The following is an 18,765-nucleotide window of genomic DNA, read 5'->3' on the forward strand; positions in this document are numbered from 1 at the left end:
ATATTTGAAAAACGTCAACACATTATCAATAATATTGATCTTTATTTTATGAGTGCATTGCTTCCCTTTTCAAAATGTTTTATGAGATATAAGATAGTGGGAAAAAGTCACCATAAGATGAGAAATAATTTATATTCATAAATCATATTCCTTTGATTCATTTTTCATTTAATGTTGAACAAAACGACAAGATGAGATTAAATTTGGAAAATAAAACTTTTACGGTTGCTATAAATGCGGTATGTTTGTTTTTATTTGTTCAATTTCTTATTCGTTGAGGAAGAAAATTTTTAAAAATTTTTTTCTATAAATAGAATGCACCATATACTTTTTTACGTTTTGATGAAGAAAGAAATGTATGGTTTCCTGTAGGTGGATCAGAAATTCGTCTTTTAGAAACATTAAGCTCATATTTTAATTTTACCTATGAAATGATCAATTGCCATCGAAATTGGGGCCGAAAAAATCCAAATGGAACATGGACTGGCTTAATTAGAATGTTATTGGATCAAAAGGCTGATTTCGGTATCGGTGGTGTGAGCATGAATTATGAACGAATTAATGCTGTACCATTTTTATATCCATATCAAACAGATCAAATAACATTTGTGACTCCTGCAGAATCAATAACTGAATATTATAGTCATTTTTTATTAGAACCATTTGAACAATCTGTCTGGAATTCTTTTATTCTATGTATCCTTATATGTATCATATTCGATCGTATCATCAAAAATTGTGATCGTAAAACAGATCTTTTATGGGCCAGTTTAGTATTACTACTTCGTCAGCCACTAAATATAAGAACGAATGTCACAAGTCAAGCATTTCTAATATGGATTATGTGCTGGAATTTCGGAATGTTTATACTGTCAACAGCTTATGCAGGCTGCTTTTATTCGATGATTGCAGTGCCAGAAATTCCTCATGAAATAAATTCAGTGCTTGAATTATATCATGAAGTTCAATCAGATCAAATGATTATTACAACAGAGGCCAATTCTTTATATTCTGATATAGTTAAGGTTTGTTGGCAAATCCGATATTCATTAAAATACTAAAATCAATTTCCATAAACTAAGAATTTTCCACTAGATATCGGTAAAAATTCTCAAGTTGTTAAAGATCCCAAAGAAGGATTCCAAAAAATTATGAATAATAAACAACTGCCAGATATAGCATTTATTGCCGAACGCAAAAATTTATTATATCATAAATTGATATCTGGAGAAAAATTCTTTTATATACCACCAGAAAGTTTTGATTCTTCATTATTTCTCGACATGTTATCCATACCAGTAAAACAAAATTTTCCTTATATCAAAGAATTTGATTCAATGTATGTTTATAATCGTTTCAGGATCCTTTGTTTCTTTTTTAATTCTCAAAATTGTTTCTTTAATTAACAGCACCAAACGTTTAACTAACATTGGATTATTTGATTATTGGAATGAACGTGAATATCAATTGTTGAAAAAAGCAAAAGAAAGAATAGCTGGCGACAAATTTAGTCGACAAACAATTGCATTTGAATTAATTCATTTAAAAAATATTTTTCTTGTTTTTTTGTTTTGTTTATTGGGAGCTACAAGCGCATTCCTATTCGAAATTATATGGAAAATATTTTACTCCTTTCTTGTTTATGGTAAATAAAGATTTTATTTATCAATGTACATAGACTGGATCATTATCATAATTTCGTCCATATAAAGTTACAGCTACAATCGGCTGCGTTGGACGAACACGAATAATATTTTCATCCGGTTCTAAACGTTGATAAATCCATTCTTTTCGAATCGGTAAAAGTCGTTGATTATTACCGATAACAGATGGATATACATAATGACTCATTGAAGTTGTGCTTAAAAATATATAATTGAATTCAATTCCATTATTCGAACTAAATTGTGAACAATTTTTTGATTCACATTGAACCATACCGCAGTATTCTTGAAAAATGGGATATCTTGACTGCCCGATAGCTCCGGAAAGTGACGCTCCAGTCACTAATGCAAATATGGCCTTTTCGTCCTGCGAAATATGCTTGAGCTCATAATAAAGTCGACAACATAAATGTGAACCAGGAAAGCACCATTTTACTGAACCGGTTAGATTCTGATGAAAATTCAGTAATATTATCGATTGTAAATCATTAGGATTCAAATAATTATTTTGTAATTCTTGACGAGTTTTATTTCTAAACACTACAAATAATTTAGGTTTTGTTTTATGAACTTCGAATGTTGATTCTTTGCTTCTTAGATCAATTGGTATTGTTGCTATAGCTAATTTAGAATTGCTGTCCGGATTATTCGTATAAATGATTGCGCCAAATTTTCCGGAATATATTCCACTACCGAGTGTTCCTGTCTTTGGTATATGTGTATTAGCGCATATAAAATTAATATTATGAGCTAAAGCAAAAGCTTGTTGCATTTGAACACTCGAAACGAAAGGCAAATGATTATACCAATAAGTAGAAAAAATGATTGTCTGAACACCATATTCTTCAACAAGTTTTATACCCGGTTGTTTGTACATCAAATCAAAACAAATCATAAATCCTATCCGACCGAATGGAGAATCATAATAAACAACCGGATCATTATTTTCAGTTTTTTTCGTTGGGATATTATATTGAAACTCATAATAAAGTTGCATCTTATGATATTTAGCCACAAGATTGCCATACCAATCGAATAATGCAATAGTATTGAAAAGATAATGACCATCCGGTGGACACTCTGATTCAATATTCTTATCGCATTTGACTTTATCGCCAAATTCTAAAGCGATAAACATTTTGTATTGTATTGCCCAACAGCTAATTGTTGCTAAAACTGAAGTTTTCTTTTTATCCAAGGAAGTTGTTTCACAAAAATTCACAAGTTGTCCATTACGTGGATCAGGCATAGGTTCTAAAATATGTTCAATCAACATCGATCGATTATATTTTTCCGAATTGATTAAACTATCTTCAGGAAAGACAAGTAATTCAACATCATTCTGATATGCAATTTCTACAGCTTTTTCATAGATTTTTAGATTTTTATCAATAATTTCACGATAAGTTTCGGATTTTACATCTCCTTGTGGAACATGTTCGAAAACGGCTGCCCGATACATTGTTGGTGACGATTGCCGTTTTTCTATTAAAACTGTTCTTATTCCATACCACCAAACAACACGAGCAACCATAGCTACAGCCATAGCATGAATGCATTTTTTAATCATAACGTTCTTTTAAAAAAAATTTATTCGCAAATAAACTAAACACAACACAAAATAGGTTGATTATTTAAAAGATTTTTATTTAAGTTTATTTTCTAATTGAAATTTAATTTTGGACAAAATTTAGTTATAGCATATTTTCTTAATTATATTAACAATGAAAATTTTGAATTCTTAGAAATTCTTTATGAACAATTATTAATTTTTTTTGGGATTAACAATTGATTTGTTTTCGGTTTCGTTTTGTCGATGATCTTTTTTTGGAAATTTGGCAAATTTTTCTAAATATTTCACTAATTTTTCTACTTCGTCACGTTTTAGATACATAAATCGTTTAGTTTCCCAAAGTAGATTAATAATCTTGAAATCCAATGTTTCATCCAATTCGATTAATTTGTTGAATTGTGGATTGATGCGAAAGTAAAGTATATTGGCTGCTGAACAAAAAGCTTCCGCCCTTTTAGGTTGGTGTGTGTGGAAAAAAAGTGTGAAATTTTTTATCAATAAACAATGAAAGTAATGATGATTATTAATTATTAACTTACCTTTTTACAATATGATTATCAGTATTACAAAGTTCATATAAAAGAAGATTGGTCATTTGATAAATATAGCGAATCTGAGTATTCAATTCCATTAGATTCAATGAAATTTTGGAAATGTCAATCGGTTTACAAGGCTCGGTTTGTTGACGACCCGTGCCTAATGACAATACAAAACGAAGTTTTTCACATTCCTCATGACGCCCAATATGATTCAAGGCATTATTATTGAATTCAAATTCGGTCAGTGCATCGATAGTAGGATTGTTGGAAATTATTCCACCATCGATAAATGGCCCGAATGAATTGAAATATGTTGGAGCAGCACCTGAAGCACGGCATGCTTTCCACACTAATTGATCTTGGTTAGGATGTCGAGCAAATCCTTGATCATAATCAAGCTTCTTTAATAGTTCCAAATGTGAGGGATAACTACGAAATAAATGCAATTTCATTGGTACTCGATCATAAAGGACAGCTGGTATGATGACATTTTTTCCAAATTTGGTTTTCAAATCTCTCATTGTAAGATCGGGACCCAAAAATTCTTTGATTAAACATTCTAATGCTCCTGCATCATAAGGACGATCACCAACAAATACTTTGTCCTTGAATTGAAAATAAATATTACGAATTTCTTTCAATGATTTTCCACTGACCAAATAAGCAGCAACCAATGAACCAGTGCTTGTGCCAATAATCCATTGAAAATAATCAAGGAATGGCCGTTCAAGGCGTTTTTGAAATTCAAGCATAACTTGCACTATTATTAAACCACGAATACCACCGCCATCTAGACACAACATATTAACACATTTTTCATCAATTTTTCCCTCATCATCCTTTTCCATTACTTCATCAAACAAGTTGGAATTTTTTAAATTATTAAAAATTGTTTCATAATGATTAGTTAGTTCAGTTAGAGCGAAATTCCAACGTCCTTCAAAATTTCCATCATGACTACAGCCTGAATTACAATTTATCATATTTTCTGGACATCTTTGTGCACCCAATGATGATACTAGATAAAGAATGTGCTGTGAAAAAAATGTCTGCTCTCGTGAACTGGCCAAAGCAGCCAAATGTCTTATCGATTCTTTTCGATTATTAATAGCATTAATATTGGCATCAAATACAATCAATGCCTGTGACAATGTTATTTCATCCGCTTTGATTGCTCGATGTAATGGAGTATTACCAAATTTATTTTTTGCATCAACTTTTGCTCCCGAACATAATAGTGTGATCACACATCGAATTCGATTACGTTTGACCATAACGTGTAAAGGTGTTTCACCATTAAGATTTCGAATATTTAATTCAAATTTATAAACATTGATCAATTTTTCCATTAATCGCCTATGTTTTACCCAATGTAACGGACTGCCAACCATTTCAATATCCTGACAATCAATATCACCAAGATCTTGATCAGTGAATCGAACGATTTTACCCCTATGTTTGATGTTCTGTTTGTTCTTTCGTGTTTTTAATCGATTTTTTGGTGGATTTAATGTTAACATTTGAACTGTTAGTCCAAATTTTAAAAATTCAAAGACAATCGAATAATTACGTGCAAAACAAGCCAAATGCAATGCTGTCGATCCTTGATGATTTTGCCATAAAATTCTATCCAACATGTTTGATTGGCTAAGAATCAGACGAAATATATCGAGTTGAGAAAGTGCAGCATAATGTAATATTGAATATTGTTTGGAATCCAATAGATTTAGATTTGGGTATAAATCGAGCAACATAATTTCGATTATAGCCTTATGATTATGGATAATTGCCAAATGTAAAGGTGTCATTTCATCTGGTTTTATTTGTGAATTAATTTCCGCCACAGCGATATCTCTTTTATTGTTGAAAAATTGTATGAATCCAAGCCGGGCAGCTATATGTGTCGAATTCCAATTCGGATTGATGCATAGAATATCCATTATTGTTTTAAGATTTTTGAATGTTTCAACTTTTGTTGATTTTGTTATATATTCAGATAGATTATTCAATACTGAGCTTAGATGTTCAAAATATTCAATTGAATCATTCTTTATCATACTATGAAATACTAGAAATGACTGATTATTTATTCTATAAATAATTTCATAACTATTGTTCATTGATGGCGATTGATGTTCATAAAGCCACACATATTGATTATTTTTCAATAATAATCGATTTTTTTGCATCAATTGTTCATGATTATCCGAATCAATTACTTCAATTTCTCCATAAGAAATACTTGAATATTTATTAATTCTCGAATCTTTATTATTATTATTATTGTTTAAATTTGAAGTTGTCATTCTGGTTGGCTGTACTGATGATGATTGTTGTGATAAAGGTGATAAATAGCTACCAATACCGTTTTTAATATTGTTCAAAACATTTGACATTATCGTCAATGATCGAATGTTTTCATACAAAATAACATAGATTTTTATATAAAAATTTTACAGCAAATAATTTCTAATTTAATATTTTTATTAATTGTGTTTTTATTTTTTAGAATTTGTCTAAATTTTACGTTGCCAATGATTGTTGTTTACTTTTCAATTCTTGTGGTGTTGCAATCGAAGGTATACGACTAAGAAATTTAACAGGATTTTCATGACTTTGCTGATAGATGGTCGATATTCGTTGATTATTGTATGATGAATTCATTTGGTTTGAGATGATTGTTGAATCTTTTGGCAGTATACTGATTGATTTTGACAAACTACTACTTATTGTTGACGTTAACGTTTTCGGGTTTAGTTGACGATCATTTAGTGATTGTCGAATAGTAGGAATACAATCATAAATTACATAAAAAATTAACATCAATGATATAACGTTTCCAATTATGAAGAATGCTATTATTAAAAATAGATTTGAATAAAATTGCACAATGCACACGTTTTTTATACACTTACCAAATAATCCTTGATTAAAACATTTTTGAATTTTTAATTCAGATAAATTATTTTGATTATTTAAATTATCATTTTTAGACAATGGCGATGAAATTTGAAATGATAACGATATTAGTATCGTTATGACAATAATAATGATTGACCATACAAACATTTTTTTGATCAAAATCCACGTTCCATTCAAACATGGCTTTCATTTTATTCAATTATTTTCTCTATTTTCATAATTGATCAAATTCAATTTTATTGGGATGAAGAAAAGAAAATTCTAATTAGGTTAACAAAGAAAATGTTGAAATGCTTTTCCTTTGTTTCATATTTTAACGAAGAAAAAAAACGGCTAAAAATAACAGCTATTATTCATAATCATGATTGATTGATCAATTTATTGCCTGTGGCCTATGACATAATAATTTCCAACTTTTATTTATTTATTTTAAAATTTCTTCAATTTATCATCATTCATATATAAAATCCTTATGTAATAGTGACAAATCTTGAAAATTAAGATTAATTTTTTTTTACAATTGAAAACAGAGAAAAAATTTAAAGTTTAACAATTTAATTTTTAACAGTAAAAAGATATTGTTGTTTTTGTAATTGGTTTTGCCTTTGATATGTCGATACGGGAAAAATTGTTTGGCACAGAATGGTCATGAATGATTTTGTTTTCTTCCTGGTCATCATTTAATTTTAGTCTTTCTAGGCACTAGTCGAAGAAGACGTCGTTGATCGATGATTATGACGATATTGGAATGGTGTTGAATAATCTGAACGAATTCGTGAACAATTTTCAAAATCTGATTGTGATGATGATTGTATTGTATCATCTGAATTATTATTATGGCCTGGTGTGGTCGAATCAAATTGATTGAAATTATGTAGATTAACGCTAGTCACATGTTGAAATAGACAAGGTGCCGATATATCCATTTTTCCTGGCAATCGTTTATTTTTATGATGATTATTATTCCTGCTATGATCAGGTAAATCATAAAATGGAGATGATTCATTCGAGGGAGCTTTATGAATATCGCTTGATCTTCCAACACTTTTTGATCGTTGTTTTCGAAATATTCGAAATTTTTCACCAGATTTTTTTGCAGCCTTTGGTCCGGTCAACGATATGTTCAATGGATTATCAGTGACAATTTCAATTTGACGAAAAAATTCTAATGCTGCGAATTGATTTTCAAATTGAAAACCGGCCATTTTTCGATGATCCATTGATAAATACATTGTATGGAATGTTGGTTTTAATGCATGATAATTTGAAAGATTATCAATAATATCGGTCCATAATTGAAAACCGGTACCATGTTCAGCGATACAAATTTGAATCTGTCTTTTATCACGTGATCGTGTATCACCTCGATTAAATAACAATACAGGTACACCATGACATATTTGTTTCCAATTTTTACTTTTAGGCCTTGATTGACGGCCACCATCGACTAGTTCAGTTTCAGTAAACAATAATGTTACTAAACATTGGCCAACATAAACGAATGTACGATGTGAACGATAAAACATTTCAATTTTACTGGTTTCAAATTCATCTAACAAACGACTAGTTGGTGATAATGAATGTGGTGTAAATGAATCATTATCCATGTTGGCACTGGAATTTGAAATACTACTACTTCTCGATGGTACAGATTCTGTTGAACGATTAGAATTCGATATTCGAGATATATTTGAAATTGATCGAGAACGAATGGAATTATGATGATGATCTTGAAGATTATTGCCTAAAGATGAATCAGTTGTTGAATGATATTGTGAATAACGATTTGATGATATTTTCGAAAATGGTGGTGGCGGTGCCGGTGGTAATGTTCTACCACGATAGGCCATCATGGCAAATATTTGAAAAACAAACAATTAACGTGTGGAGCCCCTATGATATAAATAATTAAAAATAGTAAAATTAATTTAAAAGTTTTAATTAAAAAAAATTAATCGTTATTCTCAAATGAATAATTTTTCTTTATAAAATTTTTTTGTTTGTTGACATTTTTGAAAACTTATTATTGTTTTTTTTCCTATTCAATTCTCTCTTATAATGATTGAATGAATGAATATATTTTAGATCCCGAATGATTGAATGAATGAGAGAAGGGGAGAAAAAGAGAGATTTAAAAAAATGAATACCAAAATTGAAATTAAAAAAAGACAAAAATCCTGGAATTCCCAAATGTTTAATCTATTTCACATATATACACTAACAAGCATAGCCAAAAATAAATCCAAAATTTTTGTTTTGTTTCAAAAAAAACTAAAACACCCACACTGAATGTATATATTTAGTCTATTTTCTATAAATGAATTCAGTGTTTTTTTTAAGGAAATTCTAGTGAATAAGATCATCTAGATTTCGAATTATTGACACAATTTCTATACATGTGTCAATTTCATTTTGTATTGTGTATGTTTGTGTAATTCAATATGCAATTAAATCAATACGCAACCAACAAAAAAAATTAACTTGTTTTGTGTGTTATTCTTACTGTTGTTGACAAATACAAATTAAAAAAAAAAACATTTTCAGTATTTTAAACTAATGAAATGATTTGTATTACGCCATAATAGTAATAGTATTCATAGACTTTTTAATTTCATTGTAATCTTAATAAAAAGGTATAAAAATCTATCAATGACGCCTACATCTAAATTTTGATGTGTGTGTGTTATGATGATGATATCACGAGTTGGAATTAATATGGTTTTGTTTACGGTTTTTGTTTGTTGATGTTTTCTTGTTGCCATCACATACTCCAACGCATCGATATACTCTATTACAATTGTTTTTTTTTGTTGCAATTATATTTGATATTTATATTGGGTCCAAAATTACAATTTAATCGACATTTCGTAACGGACGAATACTACTGGATTCTAATAAGATGATCATATGAGAATTTGATGAAGGCGTTAGCAGTAATGAATGAACGTACGCAGAAAAAAAACAAAACAAAAATCAATTTTTAACCAATTTCCGTATAAATATAATCGATTAGTTTAATCTATTGATTTTTAATTATCAGTATTTTGTATATTAATTATGATAATGAATTAAGAGTTTGATCAAAATCTTGTATAATTTTACGATTATTATTATCATCGAAACAATCATTTTATAAATCATGATAATTTGAACAATTTTGTGTTTCTAAGAATTCTTTCTTTTTTTTCGTTATTATCTGACCTTGTACATCTTATTTATTTCTCATTGCTATAACAATTATTTGAAAAAATCCTTTGCTATGTTTTTGTTTTTGTTTTTACATTTCATTTTTTTTTTTGGATCTTGATTTCGTATTCTATCGAATAATATTATATTGTTTTTGTGAATTAATTATAACGTGCACATTTCATTCACTAATGAACAAATGAAAATGAAACTGAAAATCATAGCCACTGTAATTGAAATTTTTTTTTCAAAAAAAGGAGATTGAAGCCAACAAACTCTAGGCGTCATAATGAAAAAATGGATTTTGTTGTTGTTGTTGTTTGCTTCTGGCTTTATATATTATGATCAAGATTTGATTTGATTTTCTTCAAAATCATCTATTTTTTTGGAAAAACATACGTATTGTTTTTGTCTTTTATTGCCTGAAACTTTTTTTACGAAACAAAAAAAAACTAATTAAAATGATGAAAACTTTGAATTCAAATATTCAAATATTTTTAATAAAAATTCATGATGAAACAATGAAAATCTATGATTATCATATGTGAGAGGAAAAATCTGGCAAGATTTTTACCCGGAAAAAAAGATTTTAAAGTATGCTGGTTTTTTAAAGTATGGTTCCGTTGTTTATCATCATCATGATCATCAGGATAAAATAATTCTATTGTTTGCATTGATTGATATTTTATGATTCGACAATGTATACATTGCGTGTGATTATACAATGTCGATGATGATCATTGTGCGAGAAATGATAATACGTATGAAATTATTTTTTTCCAGACAAAATGTTTGTAGGATTTTTTTTCTCACAATTTTTATATGGAATGAAATTCGATTAAGATTTTTATTTTGTCGAGATCATTTGAATCATGAAAAGATTTGTTCGACACGATCTAGCAAACGATGATGTTTTGATGTTATCAATGTAGACGTCATACTACAAACAATGAATGGTTGGAAAAAAGAGGATTTTTTTCATTTGGTTACAATTCTAATGAAAATTCATTGTTGAACTTTTGACAGGCGAATCGAATGAATTATTCAATTTTTTTCTTTGTTTGTTTGAATTTCACATAATGTTAATTTTTCTTCAAGTTTGTTTGATGATCATCATTGAATATAGTTGATGAATTTTTCTAGAATTCATTCTATTTTCAAACAAACTGATGATAAATTTATAGTGTAAATTTTCACATTGATTTTTTTGTTTGTTTTTTTTCTCGTTCGATTCGTTAAATAATTGAATTTTCGAATATAGTTAGTTTTTCTCCCATTGAACAAACAGTCTTTTGTCATTTTTTTCTTGATTCAATTAAGTTTATAAATTGCAATTTCACTTTTTCTTTCATTTTGAATTTAGTTTTTCAATAATAATTTTTGATAATGTTAATTCAAAATAACACCTACGCACAAACACTTGGATAACCCAACAGCTCAAAAAATGCCCACTGAAAATATTTTCAGGTACAATTTTTCTCATAAAGATATATTTATTTTGAAATAAAATAATCATCTCAAAACTCATGACCATCAAAACATTTTCATCATCATTATCATTATAAATGATCATCTTCATAATGTTGTTTCCGATTCTAACTGAGAAAAATTCATTATCATTGTAAACAATTTGATTTATGATCCATTCAGCTAACATCATCAATTCGTCTTGCAATTTTCTTTTTTCTCTTTCCTTCTTTATCACTCATTCTCCATCAACATTTATTTTATCTATCGCTATTCATTGTAATGGGATTTTGTGAGTGTGTTTGTATCTGTCCCTCATGGCTAATTCATTTTGTTCATCGATGAAAAAAAAATAAAGATGAATTGTTCATTTATTTACTTTCGTTTCGCTTGAACATTTTTATTTTTATTTGTATATATTTACAAGTTTTGTGACCAATTCTTTAATCACTAATACTAGTGATAGTAGCAGTAGCAGTAGCAGTATGTTAATAAATTCACCTACGTGTATGTTTTTGTTTTGGTCAATTGTTGTTGATGATGAAGTTTTCTTATTGTTTTTTTTTCCGAAATAACTCTTTATGAACTTTATCATCATTATCATTATTATCCTTATTCAAGGATGTTTATAATCATCAATCAACAAAGTGTGTGAGAGAAACAAACTTTATTTATTCATGAAAATGAATGTTTCCTTACTGCATAAATTTTTTTATTTTTCAATTTTTTTTTCATTGAATTCCCTTTTCAGAATGAGAATCTGAACATCATCTTAAAATATTGGAGCAATTCAATGGTTTATTTGATACGATAAAGTTATTTGGTTCCGCATAAATAAAAACATGAGAATGTTTTATGTTGGAATTCTTGGAAAAACTTAAAGATTTCTTTTGGATTTTTTTTTAAATAAAAATTCTTTTGATCATCATTATAGTGGATCACATCTTGGACTATTTTCATTCTGTACTTTTTTCATTACACAGCTAAAAATTTAACATACACATCAAGTAATCATTTCCAGACAAAAACTAGTTATATTTATTCCAATTAAATTTTGTTTTTTTTAACGATATAAACTTTATAAAATATTTCATACGAATAATTGGAACATTGCTTGTTCATTTTGTTTGTTTGTTTGTTTTCTATTTTTGTTTTTTTTATTTGTTGATTCAATAAGATTACTCGTTTCGTAATTGGCTGAAGAAAAATTCCTTGTTTGGCTATTCGTTAGTGTATGGAATTTTGTTTAATATTTTGTAAATAAACAAACAAACAAAATAAAATGAAAAATGTTCGAAATTCGAATACAAGAAATCCTATAAATAATTTGGATCGAAATTTTCAAAAAATTATAATTTTTTTTTATTTTTTATTTTGGCTCGTTAATCAATTCTGGTTTTATTTCGACTCTTTTTGTTTCATTCATTTTAAACAAGAATCATTTCAAAAACAATAAAAAAATGATAGCAAAAAGTTCCAATTATCGTCGGCCAAAATTTTTCATTCATTGTTGGAATATTAATTCCTTAATACTAATGATGATGATGATGTTTTTGATGCCATCATCTGTCACAATGAAATCAGACAGCATAAAAATGGGAGTTGATAATGTTGGCAGTATTACAAGCGATAATCCAAATGAAACTTGTTTATCAACTTTTAAAATGCAAATGATATTATTGTTGGATATTATGGGCTTATTATGTTTATTATGGATAATTTTCGGTAAACATCGTCGACCAGAATTGAAACAATCATTGCGTACATTACAAACATCAATGAAAACGGCGGCTTCGGCTGCTGCACAACAAGGTGGACAATTAATGACGACTGTTTCACAGAATACACCAGATTCAATTAAATCAGGCATTAATCGTGCACAAAAAGTAATTGTTTCAGGTGCAGGAACATTGGCAAATGAAGCCGGACATGTTGTCAAACAAGTACAAACTCAAGTGTCTCAGGTTGCTAGTTCCGCTGGTGTTGTTTCTCAACCTAAAGAAAAACAAGCACCGCCAACTAAACAAGCACCGCCAACTAAACAACCCAATTGAAATTGTTGCAAATGAAATGAAGAGAAAACGCAAATAGAGAAGGGAAAATTTTTATTGATTAAAACTGAATTTCATGTATAAAAATTAATTATTATTTTTTTTGATGCAAAAAAATTTTGATTTGTTTTATTATCTGGTAACGAATTGTTATCAGGAATTTGATTTCCAAACTCAATTTTTCGTGAAAAGTTATTGTTTGCAAACGTGCGCGTGCATAATTTAATCGATTTGGATGAATTTTTTTGAAAATTTTTCATTTGTTTTTGGTTCAAATCATAATTAATTTTCTCTTTCTTAAATGTTAAACATTTATTTTTTGCTGTAGAATTTTTTTCAAAAGTGTAATCAAATAGATCAAAATCATGAGTTGGATTTTTTTTTTTTGCTACAAGATAAGATAAAAAAGAGCTAAATAAATAGATTTAAATCGATGATCGTTCTTGATTTTAAGTACTAAATATCTATTTAATGATCTCTCGTGACTTGATACAATATGATTAAATTTTGTTGAAAAAAAAGTATAATTTTCTTCACGAATCATAGATTATGACGAATATTTGAATGTTTACTCAACATTATAAGATAAAATAAAAATCATTTGCGGTTTGTTTATGTATATGATGATATATTTGTTTGATAACAACAGTATCTTACTTCACAATAATAATAATTGTAATTCTTTTCTAATATTTCACATATCAAAATAAAAATCTCTATCATTAAACATCCGTATTATATTATAATTAATAATTTTTCATTATTTATATCTTGATATTTGTTACTTGAAGAAATGAAGTGTGTGTGTGTGTGTGTCAAATGCAATGATATTTGTTTACACACACCGATATTATCTGGCCTATCTAGCGATATTAGAATATCCAAACCAACATACGATCAAGTAGAATAAAATGACAAAAATATGCCAACATGTAGAATTTTCATTTGAAGTTATATCAAAATCCTAAATCATAACTTTTTTTCTATTGCAATTTTTTTATGTCAACATTTCATGAATGAATGAATGAATGATGATGATGATGATGAATTTTTCCATTGCATTTTCAAATGTTTTAGCATTTCTAAGTATATTTTTTTTGCAGAAGAATATTATTTATTTATTTTTATTCAGCAAAAATTATACATTTATCATTTGAAAATCATTTTTTTTGTTCATCATAAATGTTTGTATTTCATTCGAATTTGTCGATGATTATGGCCAAATGGATTGGCTATATTTTCTAATTGAATTAACTTTTTCCGTTCATTCATTCATTAAATGTTTTTCTTTTGATTAATTGAAAAATTCAATAATCAAAATCAGCTAAATCATCGTTTTATTGATAATAGACATTTTTTTCAAATCTATTTATAATAACAACAACAAGAAATGGATCAAAGTTGACAAGTTTTATGCTGCATTTAGTTCCATTTGTATTCAAAATAAAAATGGAACTAAATGCAGCATTATCATTTATCCTATGAGATTAATAATTTAGCTATTAAAAGTAAAAAAATATATTGAATTCAGGCTATCATTGTTTGTTTGTTGCGTGATTGAAATGAAAAGAAAACCGAATATGACATTGAAATAAATAATTTTTCCCCTATTGAATAATCAGTAGAAAGAAAAAAAAGGTGAAGGTTTCAAATGGTCGCTCCCATTGTCACAATGTATTCTTTTGTTGTTGATCATTTCATGCTTGAGTTTTCATTGTGACCGAAATAAATAAATAAAACGAATTTTGAATACTATGCATGCAAAAAAAAACCGCAAAACGTAAAAGATGAACAACATGATGAATGAAAAGGCCAACGAATATTTTTGCCAAAACCATTTTGTCTATTAGATTTTTTAATTTTTTTTTCCTTTCGTTTTATTGATGGATTTTGATGTTTAAGATTTCTTTTCATCTTTTCAATGAAAAATGAGATGTTTCAAATTTGATGATTCAGATAAAATTGAAATTACTTTCCTTAAATTTTTTTCGAATGATGATCATTCAAAAGGCTTGGTCTATGAAATGAAATGATAATTGTAAATTGTGTTCACATGGAAAAAAACGTCGACCTATTTGGTTGAAATAAATTTTTTAAACATTCTTTTTTTTTCATCATCAAATAATTATTCAATTGGATTCATTCAACAATTGATATATACATTCATCGGGTTGATGATAATCATTTATATTTACCATTGTCTTTGATTTTTAAAAAAAAATGTTCATAATCAATTAATCATCGATTGTGTGCACTTACTTGTCCTAATTATCATCAAAATCATTCATTCATTCAATGAATTAATTTTTTTAAAATGAAATTTTTTTTACTTTTAGTTTTATCATTGTTCAAATGGCATATATTTCCATTTAACAATCGTTTTTTTTTCTTCTAAATATCTTAATTTAAATATTGTTGTCTTTTTGTGAAGAAAATTTCGTTTTTCTATTGTGTCAATTAACATTTGACCGATTAGATATGAATGAATAGTTATATAATATATTTAGGGACAAAAAAAAACAATAATTTGGATTGATTGTCACATGATTTTTTACAAATGTATGTCATAACCAATTTTTTATTGTTACATAATACGGTATAAGAAAATGATGTACCGTTATGATTCGAAATGATATGAAATATTAGAATGCTCTAAAAATATAATGTCATCTTCGTGGATAAATAATATACCCATGATAATGATGATGATGATGATGATGATGTTGATAATGATACAGTAGCAAAATGACCGTTAAATGTTTTCTCTTTATTTTTTTTCCTCAACACAAGTTAGTTTTTTCAAATGGTTAAAATAGATTGGTTGTTAATGTTTTGTTTGGACTAAATGAGGCCGTATACTGTATATGTAATTATAATTATTAAAAAAAATGAATAAATGAGATGAATCATTTCTTATTATTCAACAAAAAAAGAAATTTGAAATCTAATAGAAACAAAATGAAATAAAATCTATTCGATACGGAAAAAAAATCATCATTGATATTGATGATGATCGATAAATAATACCAATAATAATAATAATAACGGAGAAATTCGATATAAATTGGCATTTCGAAACAAGTTTTGAAATGAAGTACATTAACCTTATTAATGTTTATATGAATTGGTGAATCATCAAATAAAAATCGTGATGGATAGGTCACTTGAGATAAAGAGTGTGTACAAAAATACGATATAAACTAAAATAACCCAAAAAAACTTACCAATTTTTTTTAAAGCACAAAAGATTATTCTTTTTTTTCGACACTTGATAATGATGGCAGGAAATTCTATCGTTTCGTTTTATGTGTCGTTGCCGAGATTGTGTGGTCGATGATGTTATAAATAATTAATTTGTATCAAAAAATGAAAGAAAGAAAATTTTTATTATTATTATGGTCGTTTTCTTTAAAACATAGAGGAAAATTGAAGAAAACTCAATTGGATTTGACAATCAAAAAAAATGGGAAAAAAATCTTAATGATATTATTGTACTTGGACACTTTTTTTTGAAAAAAAACTAAAACACTTCATCTCATCAACTTTGTTTGATTATATCACTAATAATAATGATATACATTGAAAATTGTCATATAGAAAAATAACAACGACAATGATGAGACAATCACGAAACAATATTATTAAATATTTAAACAAATTGTAATAAGTTGTTTCAATTCACAATAGCAAAGCAATTGGGATGATCATATAGGAAGAAGAAGGCAAAATATTTCCGAAAATTATTATTCAGTGAAGCGAAAAATTTTACGGTAACAAAAAAAAAAATAATATCATTCGAAGGTTGATATCAACAATTTTTATTTATTTATTTGGATTGTGAGAATGATGTCTAACTTATTGAAGCGATAAACGGACAATGATGATATGATCAACGGATGAGAAATATTATCGACAATGAATACTTTTACTTTGAAAAAGAGACAATATTTGCTGTATAACTTGTTGCCATTGATATTTGAAAAAATAAATTGTTGTCGATTGTCATCTTTGTGTGAAAACTAATTATTGAACAGATTGGAAAAAGAGATCGATGATTGATTGGATTGTTAGTTTGTTGTTGTATTTTCCTCATTCGCTATTTTACAAAACAAAAAGGTGAAAAAATTACCTTCACAAACATCAAACAAGATGAAGATGTTCAAAAGAAGAAATTTCTTGATAATAAACGTCAATTCAACCGGTACACGAAAAAAAATTAACACCGAAAAAAAACTTGTTAAATGTTTGATTCAATTCAAGTTTTGTTCAATAACAACAACAATAACAACAAAAATAGATATTGCACATCCGATATTTTCTTGTTTTCATTCTATTGCACAAAATTGATGGATCATGTAGTTGTCATGATAAATTGATGAATGTGATAAATCATTATTTACATAATTTTATTGATGTATTTTGTTTGGCACGACCAACCAATTGACTGGTTCGAAATGATTCTATTGAAGTGATCAAAAGTTAATATTTTTATTTTTATTTTATATTAACAACACAAATAGACGGCAATAATCAAAACAAAATTGTATAAAAAAAAGTCAAGAATTTATCAATCTATGATAAAATTATTTAGTTATTTTGTTGCGTTGATTCGCTATCAATAATATTTTATCTATCGCTTGATGATTATCACCAACGCGACCACATTGATTGATTTTGTTGTTGTTATTATTTATTATTTTTACCTACGCAAATACACATTCATATACGATTATTTCATCAAAACGGATGGTGATAAAAAAAAGACATTTTACCGAACTATGTTTATGGTTGACGAATTGGTTTCCATTGATTCCGGATTACGAATACCACACACACACAAACTTTCAAAATTTAAAATTGCTAGATAAATTTTGAAAATTTTTCACTACACATTAATCAATAGTTGAACAAAGCAAAACACACACCCGATTTATATATTTTTTTTCAAAAAACAATAACAGTTGATTAAACTGAACATTTGAATGATTCGATGTTCATAACATTGGCTAATGATTTGTTGAAAATGAAAAATAATGAATGAAAAAAAAAAACATTGATGTTTTGATTACATGACAATATGATGAACATCGAACAAACGAATGAATTAGAATAAACGGCCGAATAAGAGAAAGAGAAAAAAAAACGAGAAACAAAAATAAAATGAAAGAGTAAAAAAAAATCAAAACAGGTTTTGTCCATAACAACGATGGAGATCATCACAATGATGATGATAATGGTCGTTGGTGGTAAATTGAGAAGAAAAAAAAATAGTCACTTCTTGAATGTCCAACAAGTTGTTGCCGTTGTTGTTGTCGTTGTTACTATCTAGTTTTTTTAGATTGAATGAATGAATGAATTTTGGG

General features: G+C 27.6%; 5 protein-coding genes across 5 annotated transcripts; 2 read left to right on the plus strand and 3 right to left on the minus strand.

Moving 5' to 3' along the window:
- Window positions 1–183: 183 nt before the first annotated feature.
- On the plus strand, window positions 184–1,653 carry LOC142645134 (glutamate receptor ionotropic, kainate 2-like). The gene is made up of 4 exons (XM_075820604.1): window positions 184–239; window positions 315–1,025; window positions 1,083–1,339; window positions 1,410–1,653. Exons 1-4 carry the CDS (start codon window positions 192–194, stop codon window positions 1,651–1,653), a joined length of 1,260 nt encoding a protein of 419 aa, XP_075676719.1. The 5' UTR covers window positions 184–191.
- LOC113793031 (pantetheinase-like) lies at window positions 1,601–3,287 on the minus strand. Its single transcript, XM_027342997.2, has one exon. It carries the CDS (start codon window positions 3,232–3,234, stop codon window positions 1,666–1,668), a length of 1,569 nt encoding a protein of 522 aa, XP_027198798.2. The 5' UTR covers window positions 3,235–3,287; the 3' UTR covers window positions 1,601–1,665.
- Window positions 3,288–3,353: 66 nt separating this feature from the next.
- On the minus strand, window positions 3,354–6,197 carry LOC113793019 (85/88 kDa calcium-independent phospholipase A2-like). Its single transcript, XM_075820618.1, has 2 exons — window positions 3,777–6,197; window positions 3,354–3,688 (listed from the first exon to the last, which is right to left on the minus strand). Exons 1-2 carry the CDS (start codon window positions 6,170–6,172, stop codon window positions 3,430–3,432), a joined length of 2,655 nt encoding a protein of 884 aa, XP_075676733.1. The 5' UTR covers window positions 6,173–6,197; the 3' UTR covers window positions 3,354–3,429.
- Window positions 6,198–6,242: 45 nt separating this feature from the next.
- Window positions 6,243–17,517, minus strand: MESR3 (misexpression suppressor of ras 3). Its single transcript, XM_027342971.2, has 3 exons — window positions 16,627–17,517; window positions 6,692–8,591; window positions 6,243–6,631 (listed from the first exon to the last, which is right to left on the minus strand). Exon 2 carries the CDS (start codon window positions 8,549–8,551, stop codon window positions 7,394–7,396), a length of 1,158 nt encoding a protein of 385 aa, XP_027198772.2. The 5' UTR covers window positions 8,552–8,591; window positions 16,627–17,517; the 3' UTR covers window positions 6,243–6,631; window positions 6,692–7,393.
- LOC113793008 (uncharacterized) lies at window positions 12,696–13,519 on the plus strand. Its single transcript, XM_027342972.2, has one exon. The coding sequence runs from the start codon at window positions 12,812–12,814 to the stop codon at window positions 13,403–13,405; it is 594 nt and encodes a 197-aa protein (XP_027198773.2). The 5' UTR covers window positions 12,696–12,811; the 3' UTR covers window positions 13,406–13,519.
- Window positions 17,518–18,765: the final 1,248 nt, after the last annotated feature.

Source organism: Dermatophagoides pteronyssinus, unplaced genomic scaffold (genome assembly GCF_027571235.1).
Source record: "Dermatophagoides pteronyssinus isolate colony J.1.1.1.1 unplaced genomic scaffold, Derpt_VIB-CSIC_2022.12 sq0007, whole genome shotgun sequence".
Lineage (NCBI taxonomy): Eukaryota > Metazoa > Arthropoda > Arachnida > Sarcoptiformes > Pyroglyphidae > Dermatophagoides > Dermatophagoides pteronyssinus.

Coding starts and splice junctions, on each gene's coding strand:
- LOC113793031 (XM_027342997.2), bottom strand. CDS start 3,234: ATGATTAAAAAATGCATTCATGCTATGGCTGTAGCTATGGTTGCTCGT.
- LOC113793008 (XM_027342972.2), top strand. CDS start 12,812: ATGATAGCAAAAAGTTCCAATTATCGTCGGCCAAAATTTTTCATTCAT.
- LOC113793019 (XM_075820618.1), bottom strand. CDS start 6,172: ATGTCAAATGTTTTGAACAATATTAAAAACGGTATTGGTAGCTATTTA. Junction 3,689..3,776: donor GATAATCATATTGTAAAAAG/GTAAGTTAATAA, acceptor CCAACCTAAAAG/GGCGGAAGCTTTTTGTTCAG.
- MESR3 (XM_027342971.2), bottom strand. CDS start 8,551: ATGATGGCCTATCGTGGTAGAACATTACCACCGGCACCGCCACCACCA.
- LOC142645134 (XM_075820604.1), top strand. CDS start 192: ATGAGATTAAATTTGGAAAATAAAACTTTTACGGTTGCTATAAATGCG. Junction 240..314: donor TTACGGTTGCTATAAATGCG/GTATGTTTGTTT, acceptor TTCTATAAATAG/AATGCACCATATACTTTTTT. Junction 1,026..1,082: donor TATATTCTGATATAGTTAAG/GTTTGTTGGCAA, acceptor CCATAAACTAAG/AATTTTCCACTAGATATCGG.